At 54.5% G+C, this 16,251-nt stretch overlaps 1 protein-coding gene across 1 annotated transcript in view; it reads left to right on the forward strand.

Moving 5' to 3' along the window:
- Positions 1–859: 859 nt before the first annotated feature.
- The window catches only part of IGF1R (insulin like growth factor 1 receptor), a 202,930-nt gene continuing 187,538 nt past the window's right edge, over positions 860–16,251 (forward strand). The window contains exon 1 of the mRNA XM_016200615.2: positions 860–1,550. Coding sequence (XP_016056101.1) covers positions 1,457–1,550 — 94 coding nt within the window. The 5' untranslated portion in view covers positions 860–1,456. The remainder of the gene's footprint in view (positions 1,551–16,251) is intronic.

Consider the following 16,251-nt stretch of genomic DNA (forward strand, 5'->3'; position numbering starts at 1 on the left):
ATTTTGCAACAGCTGCAAGAAACAATGAAGCTTTTCAAGAACCAGGGAAACGCGCTTTCCAGCCGCGCTGTTGTTTTCAATGAACCTCTCGGGCCCCGCACTCCCCGCCCACCCCGCTCCCTCCCCTTCTCCTCTCTCCGCGCGGCCCCTCCGCCGAGCCCCGACCGGCGCCGGGGGCATTGTTTTTGGAGTCTTGCGGGAGGGGAGGGCGCGTGCAGGGGCGGCCGGCGCAGTGCGGGTGGGGGCGAGAGCGTGGGGGCGCGCGCGCGCGCGAGTCCGGGGGCGCGCGGGCGGCGGCGCGGGCGGGGGCGGTGCCTCCCCGCCTCGCACCCCACGCTGCGGCTCCGCTCCGCACGTCCCTGGGATCCAGGGCTCCGGCTTTTGGCGCGCGCCGGCTGGGCCGGGCCCTGGGCGCGCCGCGGCTGCGGCGGTGGCGGCTCCGGGGGCGCGGGAGCGAGTGCGCGGGCCCGGGCGCGAGCGCGCCGGCCCCCAGTGTGTGGCAGCGGCGGCGGCGGCGGCAGCGGCGCGGCGAGGCTGAGGCTCTTGTTTACCAGCATTAACTCCGCTGAGCGGAAAAAAAAAAAAAGGGGGAAAACCTTTGGAGAAGCGAGCGCACCGGGCGAACTCGAGAGGCGGGCGAGCGGGGGGGACGCAGCCAGCGCGCCTGCCCCGGGCGCGCCGGTGCCCGGCGCTCGCAGACCCTCGGCCCCGCTCCCCGGGCCCTCCACGCCCCTCCCGCGTCGGGGGAGCTCCACGCGCGCCGCGCCTCGGCTTTGACCTTCAGCTGGCCGGAGCCCCCGCGCGCGGGGCCGGCGGCGCGGCAGGCGGGGGCCGAGCGGGGGCTGGCGCGGGGCGGGCGGCGGGAGCGCTGAGCGCGGCGCGGGCGGCCCGCCGCTTTGTGTGCGCCCTGGATTCGGGCAGGAGCCCGCGGCGGCGCTGAGCGAGGCGGCGGCGAGCGCAGCCCGAGGACCGCAGGAGGGGAGCCTCTCATTCATTTTTGCTCCGCATTTCGGCCCGACCGGCCTCGCCTGCGCCCGGGACTTCGGGGCGATCTTGCCAACTGCGTCGCGCCCTCCCGCCGCCGAGGCTCCGGCAGCGGACAGCCCCCCCTCGTCCCAGGGTCGGGTTTGTTTTGCGGAGCTGGGACGGATTTGGGCTTTGCCCCCTCTCTTTGCATCTCCCCCCCCCCTCCTGCCTCTTGGGTTTGAAAATGGAGGCTTACGACGCCGCCCGCTCGCCCCGGTGCGCCCCAGGCTCCCCAGTGTGCCCAGCCCTCGGCCGCGGCTGCTGAGGGGCCCCCGCGCCGCCCGCCCCGTCCGCGCCACCTCTGGAGTATTGTTTCCTTCGCCCTCGGCTTTGGAAGGGGGGGCGAAGATCGAGTTGGAGACTTTTTCTTTCCCTCCCCACCCTTTTTTATTTTCGAGAGAGAGGAAGGTTTTATCCTAAAACCAGAGAGATGAAGTCTGGTTCCGGAGGAGGGTCCCTGACCTCCCTGTGGGGGCTCCTGTTTGTCGTCGCCACGCTCTCGCTCTGGCCCACGAGTGGAGAAAGTGAGTATTTGCCCGCCGCCCGCGGCCACTGTGGGAACTTTTCCTTCCAGGGGCTGCGCCCTGTTGCGAAATCCAAGTGGTCTTAGCTGTGGGGCGCCCCCTCTCCCCCCTCTCCCCCCCCTCTCGGCGCGGGAGCGACGGGGCGGGGCGGGGCGCGGAGGGGCTCCGCGCGGGGGCCCCTGCTGGTGAGTTTTAGCCCCGCGGGCCCCGACTCAGCGCGTCCCCCCCCTCCCTCCCCCCGCAGCAAGGGCCTCGGGGGCTTTCTCTTTCCGACGTCCCGAGAGCCCTGCCCCTTGGGCAGCACGTCCCCGGTGCGCTCACTCCAGGGCCAGGCGCTGGGACTCGGTCGGGGAAGTTCGCTCCGGGCCGGGCCCCGCCGCCCGCACCTCGTTCCCCTCCGGGCGCGCGGAGAGCATCGCTCGCCGCCCTGGCTCCAGCGCAGCGCGCAGACGGCGGTGACAGCGCCGCGGCCGCGCGGAGCCCTGGCGGTGGAGCTGACTCCGCGCCCCGCGGCGGGGAGCCCACGGGAAGGTGGGGTGCAAGTTATCCTCGACGGAGTTGCCGGGGCGGAGAGGACCCGCAGCCCCAGGACACGTCGCCAAACCTCCTAGCGCAGCCTCCTGTCGCGCGACGCGCGCTGCCCCTCGGGCTCTTTAGAGTCCCGGTCTCTCCCCGTCACTTTCGCTTGGTCCGCCGCGGATGTCCTGCGCCAGGAGTCCCTGGGCTGCGCGGTGCGGCTCTGGGGTGCGGGGAGCGCTCCCGACTAGTCCCCCATCCCTCCACACAGCCCCTGGAAAAAAAGTGCGAAGGCGGGGGTGCCCCGCATCTCACCTGGGGAGCGCGTCCTGGGCCCCCAGTTCGGAGGACTCTGGGGCCTCCCACTCCCCCCCCTCCCCGCCCCACGGCCAGTGGACGCTGACCTTGTCCTGGCCGGGCTGGGGAGGCTGTGGGGACAGCACCCGAGTGTGCAGGAGTGGGTGTGTGGTCGGAGCCGACGGGCATTTCCACACACGTGCTTGCAACGTGGGGGTGTAGCTGCCGCGACACGGCCGCGCGAGGACACCTAGGTGCCTGTGGCCTTAGCCGAGGGGAGTCGCGCGCCCCCGCTTCAGGGGCGCGGGGACCTGCGGCGGCGGCGGCGGCGGGGGAGCGAGGAGCGTGTTTTGTTTCGCGAGCGCGCAGCCCCGGCCTTGGCTTTGTGGCCGGAGTTGTGTCGCACTCGCTCCCCTGCCCCGCGCTTCCTTTGTACATAGTTAATAAGCAATATCGCTCCACGCTCGCTATCGCTTGCAATCTGATAGCTTTTGTTTTGGTGGTGTCGGGCCCGGTAGGGAAGAGCTGGGAGGGGGGGAGGGGGGGAGGGAGAGAGAAAGAAGTTAGGGCCCCGCGGGTTACGGGGGGGGGGGAGGAGAGGAGGGGGCTCTGTTCTCAGAAAATGGAAACGTGGCTCACGGGTGCGCCCGCGACGGTAGGATAACTGGATCACGACGATTAAAGTTTAAATGCAGGCGCGGAGCTGGGGCTGGGAGCGGCGAGGGCGCGCTGGTGAGTAATGGTTGCCCAGGGTATGCAGGTGGTGCCAATTTAACTGAAAGATCACCGCCCGAGTCTTGAAGAGCGCGGGAGATGCCGGAGGCAGCGGGGCCCGTCAGGGGCGCAATTCGGAAAGGCTGTCGGTAGGAACAAACCCGCCTTAAAATGCCTGGTAAGGACCGAGCCCCCCGACGGAGTCCGAGCAGATTCGTGTAGAAAGAGCGTGTTTACCGCCTGGAGTGAGGCGCAGAGGGAGGCCAGACCTGGCACGCATCTGAGCTCTCCTGCGCTTTTGTTTTCTAAACTTTCAGCGCGTTGGGTTGGGCTGCTGCCCTCGAAGACGCACCGACGGCGCTTCGGGGTGGGGTGGGGGTTTCTAGGCTTTCAGAGCTCAGTAGGGTTTGGGAAAACGCGGGAGGCGATCCGTTTTCTAATGGCAACTGTTGAACTGGGTAGGGTCTCAGGTTTATTTCATGTGCGTAACTGCAGGAATTCACAGCAGCCGTGATGGCCTTGCTCCCAAGTAGGCGCCCGAGTCCCGCATTTTAAAACGGGGTGTCCTGCCGTCTGGAGCGCCCCTCACCAAAATACTTTCTTTGCGAAGGGCGTCTCTTTCTTGAGAGAAAACAGGCGGGAGGCGACGGGGTATGTTCATAGATGTTTATAATCCCGTGTAGCCAAAGATCTTCTCTCAAGGATGCCTTGAAAAATGGTTGGTTCCTAAAAACCCTGATGGGAAGCCACGAGGCCCCCCCCCCCCCAGCCCTCATTATGGTTTGTGGAGGTTCTCACTCAGTACCTGCCCCTCCCTGCAGCTCCGAAGTTGCCCCAGAATTAAATGATGCTCCCAGTGTGAGCCTGCCTTCAGTTTTAAGTCCAGAAGGTGCTAGAACACGTAACTCGGGTAGAAATGACCGCCGAGCCCCTTCAGAGCAGCAATAAAAATAGGGGTGGCGTTGGTTCCCTATTGCGTTGGCCTGTTTTAGGGGCTAGTGTTTCCTCTTTGTCACAGCCGTAAAGGGGGGGTTTTGAAAAACTCTCTAACTCAGAAAATTTAGACGTTTCCGTAGCAGATGGAGGCGCACAGACGTGGTGGTTCCGTGTATCAGTGTAGTTTGAACAGAGCACCTCAATAAGTCATGAGTGGGAGCCACATAAGCTGATGGCTTAAAAAAATTAAGGTGCCTTTACACATATTGTGGGCATCTCCAGCCCTGTTTCCGCCCCAGACACAGCCCCAGCCCGTTGTCAGAGAGATGCAGATATGCAGAAGATGGATTTTAAAGGAGTGGGTGTTTTATTATCTGAAAAAGAATCCAGAAGAAGTTTGGGGAAAAAAAACCTAGATAGCAAATTACAGTGTCGACTCTCTAGGGGGAAATAGCAAGGAAATGGCATTTTCGAGGAGGGATGGGGTGTGGGTCAGGATTTGAAGGTCAAGGGGGTTTATAGGTTTGATTTTTCAGAAGGATCAGGAAAGTCCAGCCTTAGGAGGTATGCTAAGGTTGACTGGAAGAACCTTAAAAACATGCAAAGGGAGAGAAGGCAGTCACGGGATCATGTAGGACTCCATTTGTGTGGAGCCCAGAACCAGCAAATCCATAGAGAGGGTGGACTGGCTGTTGTAAGGCTGAGGGAAGAGGGAGCGGGGACTTACTGCTAAAGTAGGTACCCAGTTTCTTTTAGGGGCGATGAAATCCCCTAAAATTAGATTATAGTTGATGATTGCACAACTCTCGAATATGCTACATTGAACTGTACACTTTAAATTGGTGACTTTTATGGTATGGGAATTACATCCCAATAAACCTGTTTTTATTTTTTAAAAAAACCTGCTAAGGTTGGAAAGAATGCATTCCGTTACTTTGCACGTAGAAGTCAGATTTAAAACTATTAAGTACATTTGTCCAACAGGTTGGTGTCTGTGTGTCTCTCTTTTCTTTATGGAGTTTTTCCATAATTACAGCGAGACAACAAACTGGTCATTGAAGCTTTTATGAGTGATAGTCGAGTAATCTGATGACGTAAAAAAGAAAAAATCACATGCATTTTAAACATCGTGGCCATTTCGTGCAAAGGATTTGGGAGGGACGGACAGAGGACAACAGAGGCTTGGTTTATACAGAGTTCAACTTAAAGATGGAGGAGTTGGATTTAAAAAAAAAAAAACAAAAACCACAGATGCTAGTGAAATCAGGTTTGTAGCAGTAAAATGCTTAACTGAATCCGAAACAATGTTGGTCTTTCCAAGATGAGAGTTTAGGAGCCGAGTCTGGATGGCTTTTTATATTTCCAGCTTCTCCCATATGTTTTCCAACAAAGAAATAATGTAGTGTTTTAAGATGGTGAGGAATTTTCACTTTCTTTTTTGATATTCCATATTAACCACCCTGGTCGGAAAGACTGAAGATGAGCTGCTGATTTTAATGGACTAAGTTGGTGTTTTTTGTTGATTTTTTTTTTTCTCTTTTTCCTTTGTTTATTTTATTTCTCACATAGCTTTAGAATCTGAGCAGGAAAAAGAATCTTTGTAAGATACAGTAGCTATTTGAGGCATAACTGTAATTAAAAAAAAAATCCTTATGCAACAAAAGATTTTATAATATAAGAGACTTTTTTTTTTGGTTTTGTTAATAAACTTAGGGCATTATCCAAATTTACCTTGGCCTTGTAATAGGAAAAGACCTAGAGAAGAATTGTTTATATTTGTTTTTGGTCTTTGTTTTGGCTTAGTGTCCTCGTAAGAATGTTTCCTGTCCTTACTGTTGCAAGATCAGGGCAGTAATGCAAATAAAATGTATCGTTTTCACTTGTTGCCTTAGAGTGTTGCCAAGGGGATCCCGGAGGGATGGTAGCTTCCTTTTCAATGTGGTTTCATTTGTTTTGTAAGAATGCGCTGGTAGGAAGCAACCGAACGCCGCCAGCACTTAGTGGGCACCTGCTGTATGAAACGTGGTGGGTAATGCCCGAGCCCACCGAAGAAAGGACTCCGCTTATGTCCTTGAGGCGTTTTAGATACCCCGGCATGAAACAGAGTTGCTTGAAAAAACACACCACAGGATACATAGTTTTCAAGTAGACAGCAAACAACGTTTTAAAGGCCTTTTAAGAACATTTCTGTAGACTTAAGATAATGAAGTTAAATCAGGGTTGTTGATCTTCTGAAGGCCTGTGCTGTACCCTTTGCCTCGTGTTGCAATGTCACTGCAGGCCAGGCACAGAGGAGACATTCACCCAGCGTGATCAGCCAGCCTGCCTTCTTGATAACATTGGTTTGGACAGTTTTGATGAAAAATGTGCACTGCCGTAGCTGCTACCTCCGGGCCTCAACTCCAGGAGCCACAGGTGTGTGCACGCACGTTGTGTGGCACGTTCCGAGTTGCAGAGGCAGTGGGACTGGCTTCAGAACTTCTCTGCATTTGCCCTGGCTGGTGTGGCTCAGTGGTTAGAACGTGGGCCCGAGCACCAAAGAGTCTCAGGCGTGATTCCCGGTCAAGGCCATGTACCTGGATTGAGGGTTCGATCCCCAACCTGGTCAGGGCGGGTGCAGGGAGCAACCAATTGATGTGTCTCTCACATCATGTCCCTCCCTCCCCCCCTCCCTCCCTCCCCCCCCACCTCCCTTCCATTCTCTCTAAAAAAATCAATGGCAAAATATCCTCAGGTAAGGATTAACAACAACAGCAAAAAAACAAACAAAACAAAACTTTTCTGCATTTACACATTGCTTAATTGGCTTTCTGGAAATGGGGACACTTTTATAATTTTGAGGCTTTGTATAATTTCCACTCACCCGCCGCTCTTAGAAGCGTGCGAGGGTAAGATTGAGCTTGAGGAGGCCAATTAAAGCTTGAAACATTTCTTAATGATAAAATATTTAGCCATGTTTCTCTGGGTTGTGATTTTCTTCGATTTGTTTTCAAAACTCATTTAAAAAATCAACCCTAGTTCACACGGAGGTATTCGTGCCCGCGGGCCAGCTCGCTTTGAACTGCTCTGCTCAGCCAGCTCCCGACAGGTGCTCTCCGAGTCCAAGAGATGCGCTCCTCTCAATTTACTAAATACGCAATAATTGCGCGGGTGCCCAGGCTGGTTTCCTGATTTCTCTGCTGCCTGAGATGTTCTGAAGGAGAATTCTGAGCACTTTATTTATTTTTTTTGGTTAATCCTTACCCGAGGATATTTTCCCCATTGCTTTTCAGAGAGAGTGGAAGGGAGGGGGGAGAGGGGGAGAGGATTGTGGATGTGGGAGCGCCCCCCCCGGGGGTGAACCTGCCACCCAGGGGCGTGCCCTTGGCTGGGAATCCAACGGGGGCCCTTCGGTGCCCAGGCCGGGGCTCCGATCACTGAGCCACACTGGCCGGGGCTGATCTGAGCCCTTTAAAGACGACAGAATGAATCCTGAAATAAAGAGCTCCGGCCCTTCCTTGCCGTGGCGTTTGGCGCCCGATCACCAGGAGGGAAGTTTTCTGGTTACTTGGAGAAATAGGATTTGAATTCAGCTGCGAGGGGGGCGTGGCCGGCGCGCCTGTCCCGGTGTTTGCGCACAGCGAGGCCTGTTGACATTTGGGGAGCGTAGCTGATTTTCAGTATTTGGAAAGATCAAAACTTTCAAACATGGGCATCTCCCATCCCCACCCCCTAAGGACCTGTAAACTCACACACACACACACACACACACACACACACATACACACACACACGCTCACACGCACACGCTCACACACTCACGCTCTGATTTGCTCCGAGGGAAGGGCACATGTCTGGTATAAAATGATTAATAAACAAGTTCGGCTGTTAGCTCGAGAGGTGCACGTTCCCTTGGCAAGATGGAGTTTCTTTGTTACATTGCTTTGGTCTCCCTTGACTCCAAATATTCACAATAGCTTTGATTTTATGCCTTTCCAACTTTAGAAGGCCAGATCGTTTCCTGTTTTGAAGTCGTCAGCGTGACTGGTACTGTAAAGACCCAGACACCAGTTTTGAGGAATTTCCTACCTTCTTTCACGTATCGCAGCTCCTCTTACGGCCTGGAGATCGATGAGTTTCACAGTCTCAAGGCAATATTGATATTTCTTTCCTTGAACTGAGAACTAGTATTTTTTTTTCTCCCCGCTTTCTAAGTAAATACATGTCGAGCACTTACTGGACTGAGTTCTTAAGTTTAAAAAAATGCATTCTCATACCATAAAATACCTTACATAAGTTTTTTTTTTTTTGTCTTACATAAGTTTTTAAAGCTATGAGTCAAACCATAGACATTATTTGCTCTGCTTATTATATAAAATACTAAGGAAACAAATAAGAAAGGCTTCCATTTTCTCTCTCCTGCCTGCCCTGGGCTAGAGGGATTTTTTAAACATATAGGCCGCTCTTCGGATTTTACTGGAACACGACAGAAAGTCACCTCTTTTACGATGAGGGACGAGTGCCCACGATTGCAGTCACTTTTACAGTTTTGCGGCTCTTACTTGTGACTGGGGGTAGAGGTGCAGGGCTGGCCTGTAGCTGGTCTCTCCTTGGTTCGTGATGGGGGGATGGCGTCTGTCCATGGAGCTGAGTGACCACGACGGCCGAGGGTCCTCACCTGCGCTTTCTTATTGGAAAGAGTTTGGCGGCCTGTGATGGAGCCCCTGCGGAGACCGCTGGGCCTGCCCTAAATGGCCCGAAGTCTGCGAGCCTTTTGTATTTTTATTTTTTTTTTACAGCACTTACAGGCCCTGGCCGGGTAGCTGAGTTGGTTAGAGCATCGTCCTGACACGCCAAGGTTGTGGGTTCAATTCCTGGTCAGGGCACGTGCAAGAAACAAGCAGTGACGCATAGATCGGTGGAAACAAATCGATGTTTCTCTCTCTCTGAAAATCATTACATGGAAAAAAAAAATTCTAAAGCATTTATATTTTAAAGATTTTGGAAACTACTCAATTCCTAGTCTAGAAAGTTCTGGGGGGGGTGGGGATCGAAACTTTATTCCTCGATCCCTTCACCCTCTTAGTGACCTCAGCAAGGCAGGCGTCTACTCCGATGCAGGTTTTCCAATAAAAACGCTTCTGTTCCAAATGGTGCGTGTGTTGTGTTTCCGTACATTCAGGGGAGCCCGGACAGTTTCCAGCACGTGACTGCTGCCTTTTACCCCGGCGCCCCCCTTTCTCTGAACGGGCCTCGGGGTCACCTGCCGGTTGGTGACGCAGGTGTGCGCAGACCGCTTTCGAAATGGCTCTTGACGTGGGAAGGACGGCTATATTTCGACAGCCCCAAAGCACCCGTGTTTTACAGAGCTGAACTTTTAACGTTTTCCCGAGATACCGTATTTTGCTGGTGTAAAATACACAGGCATCCCTCTTTTTATTGTCCCTCACAGATGTTCCTTTTTTTTTTTTTTTTGGCACATTGAAGGCAAGACCCTCCACCAGCAAAAAAGGTTGCGACTCGATTTATTGCAATGGTGTGGAACCAGAGCCACAGCATCCCTGAGGCCTGCCTGTAGGCAGCGGCTTGTCTCTGTGACATCATCGCAAACGCGCGTCTCAGGAAAGCAAAGGAGGCGAGTTTGGCAACTGAGTTGGCAGCACTTTAGGGAACAGAGGTCTGGTGATAATTAGAGAGAGACGAATCCGTACGTAATAGTCCTCCCGTGTTCCCCTAATTTGAAGTGTCTCAGGGACCTTTACTAACCTCCTGGGGAAACTGTAGGAAACCAAAAACCAAAAAAAACAACCAGGTGAGAGGCCCGGGGTCCACCCGGCTGTGCCAGCCGGCACCATGTCTAAGTCATTAGCGATTAATTCTGTCTAGATTGTACCATCCTTGGCCGTGCTCCGACTCATCGGTGTGGCCCTGTCTGTAGTGGCCACACCTCGTTTTGTTGGGGTTCGGAACGGGGGCTGATTCACAAACGGGCAGACTCGGGATCTGAAAGGGACGCCCAGGTGGCCCGGAAACCCCGGGCAAGGCGGCCGGCCGCAGAGGACGATCTCTGTCGCCTTCCTCGGCCCTGCCGTCTGGTGACGCGCCCACAGCCTCTGTCGGGTCACCGCGTGGCGCAGTCCCCAGGGAATCCCAGCTCTGGGCTGGGCAGTATATTTGGCATTTTCTTTCTAACACGTATCTCGCGAAGATCTCTCAACCACCGGTGTTGGGTTGGGACGGAATTTCTAGTGAAATCTCACTTCTGCAGCCCATCCTTGCCTGGGGAGGCCTCACTCTGACTCCCTTGAGATTGCTCCCATTGGCCCCCGTTTCTGTCTGCCCCCTAGTCCGGTCCCGACCTGCAGGGACTCTCCGAGGACACGTGCAGTTGGCCCCTGAGCTGGCCGCCTGGACTCCTGGGCCATCCCCCTGGTGGGTGGATTTGCCAGCTCAGTTCTCAGCATGTGTCCTCCGTGGGGCCGGATCCTGGTCCAGGAGTCGAGTCCAAGGCCCCTCCCGTAGTAACAGGAAAACCTCTTTAATACGACTTTGCTGTGGGGATCCCGAGCGAACGCCCGGCGCCCCCCAGCATCCCGCCCCAGCTCTGCGGTAAGTGAGCCGCGCTGGTCCTGTCCCCACGGCTCTGCGCCTGCTGTGGTCACGGCCTGGAACGTTCTTTCTGTTTGTCGCTCTGCTACCCCCAACCCGAATGGTGGGGGGGGGCCTCTCTGAGCACAGCAAGGTCGCCTGCTTCTAGTTTCTGCTTTGCCTCCCGTGTGTTCTTTGTTCCCGAACTAGTTATTTACCTTTTCCGAGTCTCTCCAGAAATCCAGAGAATGAAAATATTGGGGGAGACTTTTCTTTTCCGTTTTCTTATTTTCTAATAGCTTCAGAAAACTAAAGCCAGAAAAAATTTGGGGGGGGGGGGACGTCTAATGTAACCTTTTTCATTTCTAAACATCTCTAGGTTTCAGATAGATCCATAAAATAGGGACCCGGCTGTAACTGAAGTGAATCCCTAACCCCCAAATGCTGAGATGACTCCCTTTCATTTCTAACTCATGACTCTCCTTGAAGCTTACATCACCCTAACTTCTGGACACCTGTTATCCCCTTTACCCAGAACTTCTAATTCGTAGCCACTATTGTGCTGGGTAACAGTGATTGGTTTTGTCTTGTATCTTACCTGTTGTTTTATGGGGCTGTGTCGAGCAGCTCAGCCAAAGATCTGTTTGGATGTCAGCTCCTCAATACCTAAGATCTCAGGCAAATTATTTAATTTCCCTGTGCCCCAATTTCCTCATCTGTGAAACTGTAATTTTAATGGAACCTACTTCATGCAGTTGTTTATAAAAATTAAATGAATTAATCCACAGAGAAAATGTTTAGGGCAGAGGCTGGCATCTGCTGAGCCCCTCCGACTTCAACTTGCTCCTGCCCTTACAGACGTGACATCCTGGAAGAGATGTGCTCTTCGCATAGTGCCCGAAATACTGGACGCACTCGACACCTGACCACCCTTGTCACGTCAGTGTGGTAGCTTGGCACGTAGTAGGTGCCCAATAGACGTCTGTTCTAGAATAAAACTTTCTTTCGTTTAAGGTGCTCGAACAAGATTGCATTTTGCTTGCGAAACACGGTTGTGTGATTTTGCGTTTTTTTTTTTTTCTTTCCAGTAAACAGTGGCCGGCCCCCGAAGCTCACCTTCCATTCCGGAGATCTGTTTATTTTGCTTTTTCCCCCCCAAAATCCTTTCATGTGTCAGTTTCTTGCCAGGGCCTGAGAAACCGGTTGCCAGGGCTCGCCTTGGCCGCCTCACCAATGCGGAGGCGCCACCTAGTGGCCTGGAGGGAAATGCAGCCTCTGGGGTGACAGTTCACAGAGCCCCAAGGATTGAAGATCTTGTCCAGTCCCCCCCCCCCCTTTCTGTCTGGGAACCGACTGCAGGATGCAGAGGCTGCAGGCGTCTGTAGCAACCACTGGGCTGTGGCTTGGGATTAAGGTTATCGTACTGTGGTAAGCACGAGAGACTTAAGTTCTCAGCGATGTAAACAACTTTGGCAGAGTTATGTATGTAGTGTGCTTTTTACAGTTTGGGATTTAAGATGGCTTTACAGGACTTTAAGACACAGAGAGTCCTGCACTATTCCTTTGGAGATAAGAGATTCTAAAAAAAAAAAAAAAAAAAAACCCTACTGATGTCATTTGGAAAAATAAACCAACATCTTTCCTTCCCATTGCTCTATTTAAATACGCGGTTACACTCTTAATTATCACGTTCATGTGAGTCCCCTTGGGCAGCTTGATGTCGTTAAGATGCTCGCCAGCCAGCGACCCTAACAGAGACCAACAGACCCTGCCCGTCGCTGGCGTTGGCGCTCACCCCGGCTGTACCTTGCGGGATGGTTTTTCTGTATTGGGTTTCATACCTTTCTGGTATTTTCAGAATCCACGTCCCCCCTTTGTCCGCCGAGACTGCCCTTCGTGTGCAGGCGGCCGTTCCGTTTCCCATTTAGAAGGCTTTCCACGTCTCCCCGCGATCGCCTTTGGTTGTTTTTAATTTGGGAGTCATTTGTCTGGCCGTCTGGAGGAGGGATGTAGCCTTTACGCTCGCCTCAGACGCTGTGAACGGCTCCGCTGGCTGTTCCCGAAACAGGCTGTGCTCGTTCAAGTCTCTGCCTCCAGGGTGGAGGTCCCTCTGCTTGGGACAGCTATGTGACTGATTTGCCCTCTGGCAGTCGCTTTTAAGAATTAGCTGCAGTCTCACCCTCTCTGGGCATCCCCATGGCACTCTCTCTATATCTCTTTAGTGCCTCACCCCCCAGAATGTCCCCCCCAGGCCAAGGAGGGGATTGGTACCATGTCATCTCTGAAATCCCAGGTCCTGGTCCTGTGCCTGGCACATACTAAGACCTCAAGAAATAGAATTTTAGTATTTTTTAAAAATATATCTTTATTGATTTCAGAGAGAGGAAAGGAGATAGAGAGAGAGACAGAAACATCAATGATGAGAGAGTCATTGATCGAGCCCGCCACCCGGGCATGTGCCCTGACCGGGAATCGAACCCTGATCGCCTGGATCCCAGGTCGACGCTCCACCGCTGAGCCACGCCCGGCCGGGCAAGAAATAGAATTTTTTAAAAAGATTTTTTAAAATTGACTTTTAGAGAGCGAAGGAGGGGGGAGAGAGAGAAACGTTAATGAGAGAAAGAAGCACCGATCAGCTGCCTCCTGCACGCCCCCTACCCGGGGATCAAGCCAGAAACCCGGGCCTGTGCCCTGACCTGGAATTGAACCGACAGCCTTTCGGGGCACGAGTTGATGCCCAACCAACTGCCACACCGGCCAGGGCGACACAGTGCTTCCTAAAGGGGTAAGCTCTCTGCCCCCTCCCGCCCCATTCACTCTGAACATCTTACAACAAACTTTAGTTTCATTTTCTGCCGGCAGAAACATTGTTTCACACTAGTTACTACTGCACAGAACTTGAAAGCAATACAGTTACCTTTCAAGTCAGTGTTTCCTCAGGCTTTTTGGACACTGAGGTGAATAAAAATCTGAGAACTCCTGGGAAGGTCACTTGCGAGTCCAGCCCTGTGTCAAGGTCACCCAGTCCCTGCGGAGGGAGTGCCCTATGCGTGGGACCTAGTGAATCGTTCATTAGCACCAGTTTGTGTTGGTCGTGGGCTTGCTTAAAGCCGTGGGGAGCTGGGTGCCTGATTGAAGGTGGGGCGTTAGGCTGGGCTGGGCTGTGCGGGGGTCCCCGGCGTGGCCTGGTGGCAGGGGCCCAGGGTGGGGCCTCCTCTGTAGCTGCTGATGGCTTAATCTCTTCCTTCTGAATGACAGAAGGGGCCTGGGTCATTTGTCATGGCCTCTCCAGCCTTCAGATCCTGAGACACAAGGTAGACAGATGGAGCTCTGAGGTCTGGGCGGAACGAGCACCATCACCGTGAGTGATACTTGTTTCTGTTTCTCGCATTGTTTTCTCGGTGAATCTAGTCAGCTCGGCTCCTGGGAGTGACAGTGCCAATCTGAAAGGTCTCATCACTTAAGTGCCAGCCCCCCCACACCCCGTTCCTTTCAGGTCAAGGCCTTTGACACCCTCTCTGGAGGTGAAGCCCGCCCTCCCCCCACCCCCCGGGAGGTTGGCTTGTCTGGGATGGTGCGAAGAGAACCCCTGAGCGTAATTAACACCTAAGAAATTATCCTTAAAAGCTTCGTGCTCCTGAGGAGACTTGCGAGGCGGGATATTTCTTACAGAAAACGTAAACACGATCATTTGAACTTGGCATGTTCATTTCAAGCATAGCTTGTAAAAGCGAATCTTGTAAAAGCGCCGCCAAAGGTGGAAGGGGGCGGGTGGGACTCCCCGGGACGAGCCGGTGCAGGGCCTGCCTTTCATCTGCCCAAGTGCAGTGGGGGGGGGGGAGTTGGGGGGGTGGATGGGGTTCACTGGTGCACACCTGCCTTGGAAGCGCCGCCCTCTCAAACCCGTCCCTGCCTCCCGCTCAGGCGCAGTGAGGCCCGTGGGAAAGGGAGCTACAGACCTCAGTGTCCCCATCTGTAGTTTGGGAGAATACTGCTCCATTAGAGCCCATGAACTAGGGTTGGTAACAATGTATCCAGGGTTGGCAACAGTGTCTGGGATTGAGAGGGATGTAGGGTTGGCAACAATGAATCTGGGGCGCCAAGCAGAACTGGCAGGTAGGAGGCATCCAAGGAATGGATATGCCTTTATCTGTGGCTTCCCCACATGCCATGGTGGCCCTGCTGGCCCCTCTCTGGGGCTCCAGGCCTCCCCCCAGCTCTGAGTGTTGTCACCCCTCAGGGATGACTGAGGTTTTGGAGAGGGAGGGGCGGGGGCTGGACGCAGTGGGGTCGTCCAGCCGCCCCACAGGAGGGAGAACGTGTGACTGGTGCACCTGGGGTGTTTTCCTCTCGGGGTCCAAGGGGACAGCACCCCGGGAGAAGGGCCCCGAGGATGGATGGAGAGTGGGAGCTTGGACGCCTTCTGAGCATCGGAGCGGACCTGACGAAAAGGTGAGCTGGGGGGTGCTCTGGCTTCCCGATGGGGTCAGTGCTGGGGGGAGCAGAGGTGGAAATGCCGGTGTGGATCCGGGCCTCAGAGATGCCCCGGGGAGGAGCGCTCACCTTTGGGCCATCAGGGCCACCCGGTGAGGCCGAGGACCAGGGTTAACACTGTGGGTGTGATATGGCTGCTTACACTAAACTTGCTCCCCTGACCGTAAGAGCGGAACCTTTCCAGGTGAGCAGCTTTCATTCCTCAGCAGGACCCTGCTCTCTAACTTCCTGAGGGCGCCCGGTATGGAGATGACCCTGGTTTCCCTCCCAGCTGGGTTGGGGAGGCCCGAGGTGGCCCTGGGCTGGGGCACGGGGTAGCCTGGGCATCGTCCTGTGATTGGCAGGTGAGGGGCCCTCCCCCCCCAGCACAGGGTGACTTCGGCCCTCGCCACACAGGCCCAGAGTAACCAGGAGCCATGGGTTTGAAAAGGGTGCCACCTTCGCATCCAAGCCCCGGCTTTGCTGCTGGTGCTTTTTAACTGAGATTGATTTACGTGCTTAACTCGACCGGCGTGTTGCAGTTTTTTATGAGAAGCAGTCGCCGGCTGGGTGCTCGCAGGTTCGAGCTGCCCTTTCAGGGGCGGAAACTCTTGTCACTGGACAAATAACCGTTAAAAAGCACAAATGCAGGAGGCTCCCCAGCAGGGGGTAGCCTTTGGCCCCAGGGGGCTTGTGTCTGACTTTGCTGCTATCAAGATGGCGAAGTCTGAATTTTAAACCATTTTCCACCTTCCTGAGCCAGCAGAGCCCGAGCATCGCAGGCAGGCCGGAGGTGTTCTGTTGTGGCCCAGACCCATCGGTATCTAGGTTCCCTTCAGAAATTTGAATTAGGGCCCAGAGCCTCTCAAAATGAGAATTCAATGGGCCGTGTCTGGGACCCCGGATGGACTCGCTCTGCCCAGTTCCCTCATCTGTGAAATGGGCACGACAATGGCATCACCTCAGAGGATGGGGACCGTACTCCGTGAGCGAATACTTGTGAGTCCCGTAGAACTACGTGCCTGCCTTAAGCGCCGGGGGTCAGCTGTCCCTGCTGTTAAGGTGGAGGGAACGCACATCAGCAGTTGTTTACTCCCTTAAGAGAGAAAAAAAAAAAAGACCCTCCTGGGTGTGTGTGGATTCTGATGATCCGCTCTCAGCTCTGTTTGCCTCCTCTGACCTTTGCGGTCAGACTGGG

The sequence above is a fragment of the Miniopterus natalensis genome, chromosome 22 (assembly GCF_054644295.1).
Source record: "Miniopterus natalensis isolate mMinNat1 chromosome 22, mMinNat1.hap1, whole genome shotgun sequence".
Classification (NCBI taxonomy): domain Eukaryota; kingdom Metazoa; phylum Chordata; class Mammalia; order Chiroptera; family Miniopteridae; genus Miniopterus; species Miniopterus natalensis.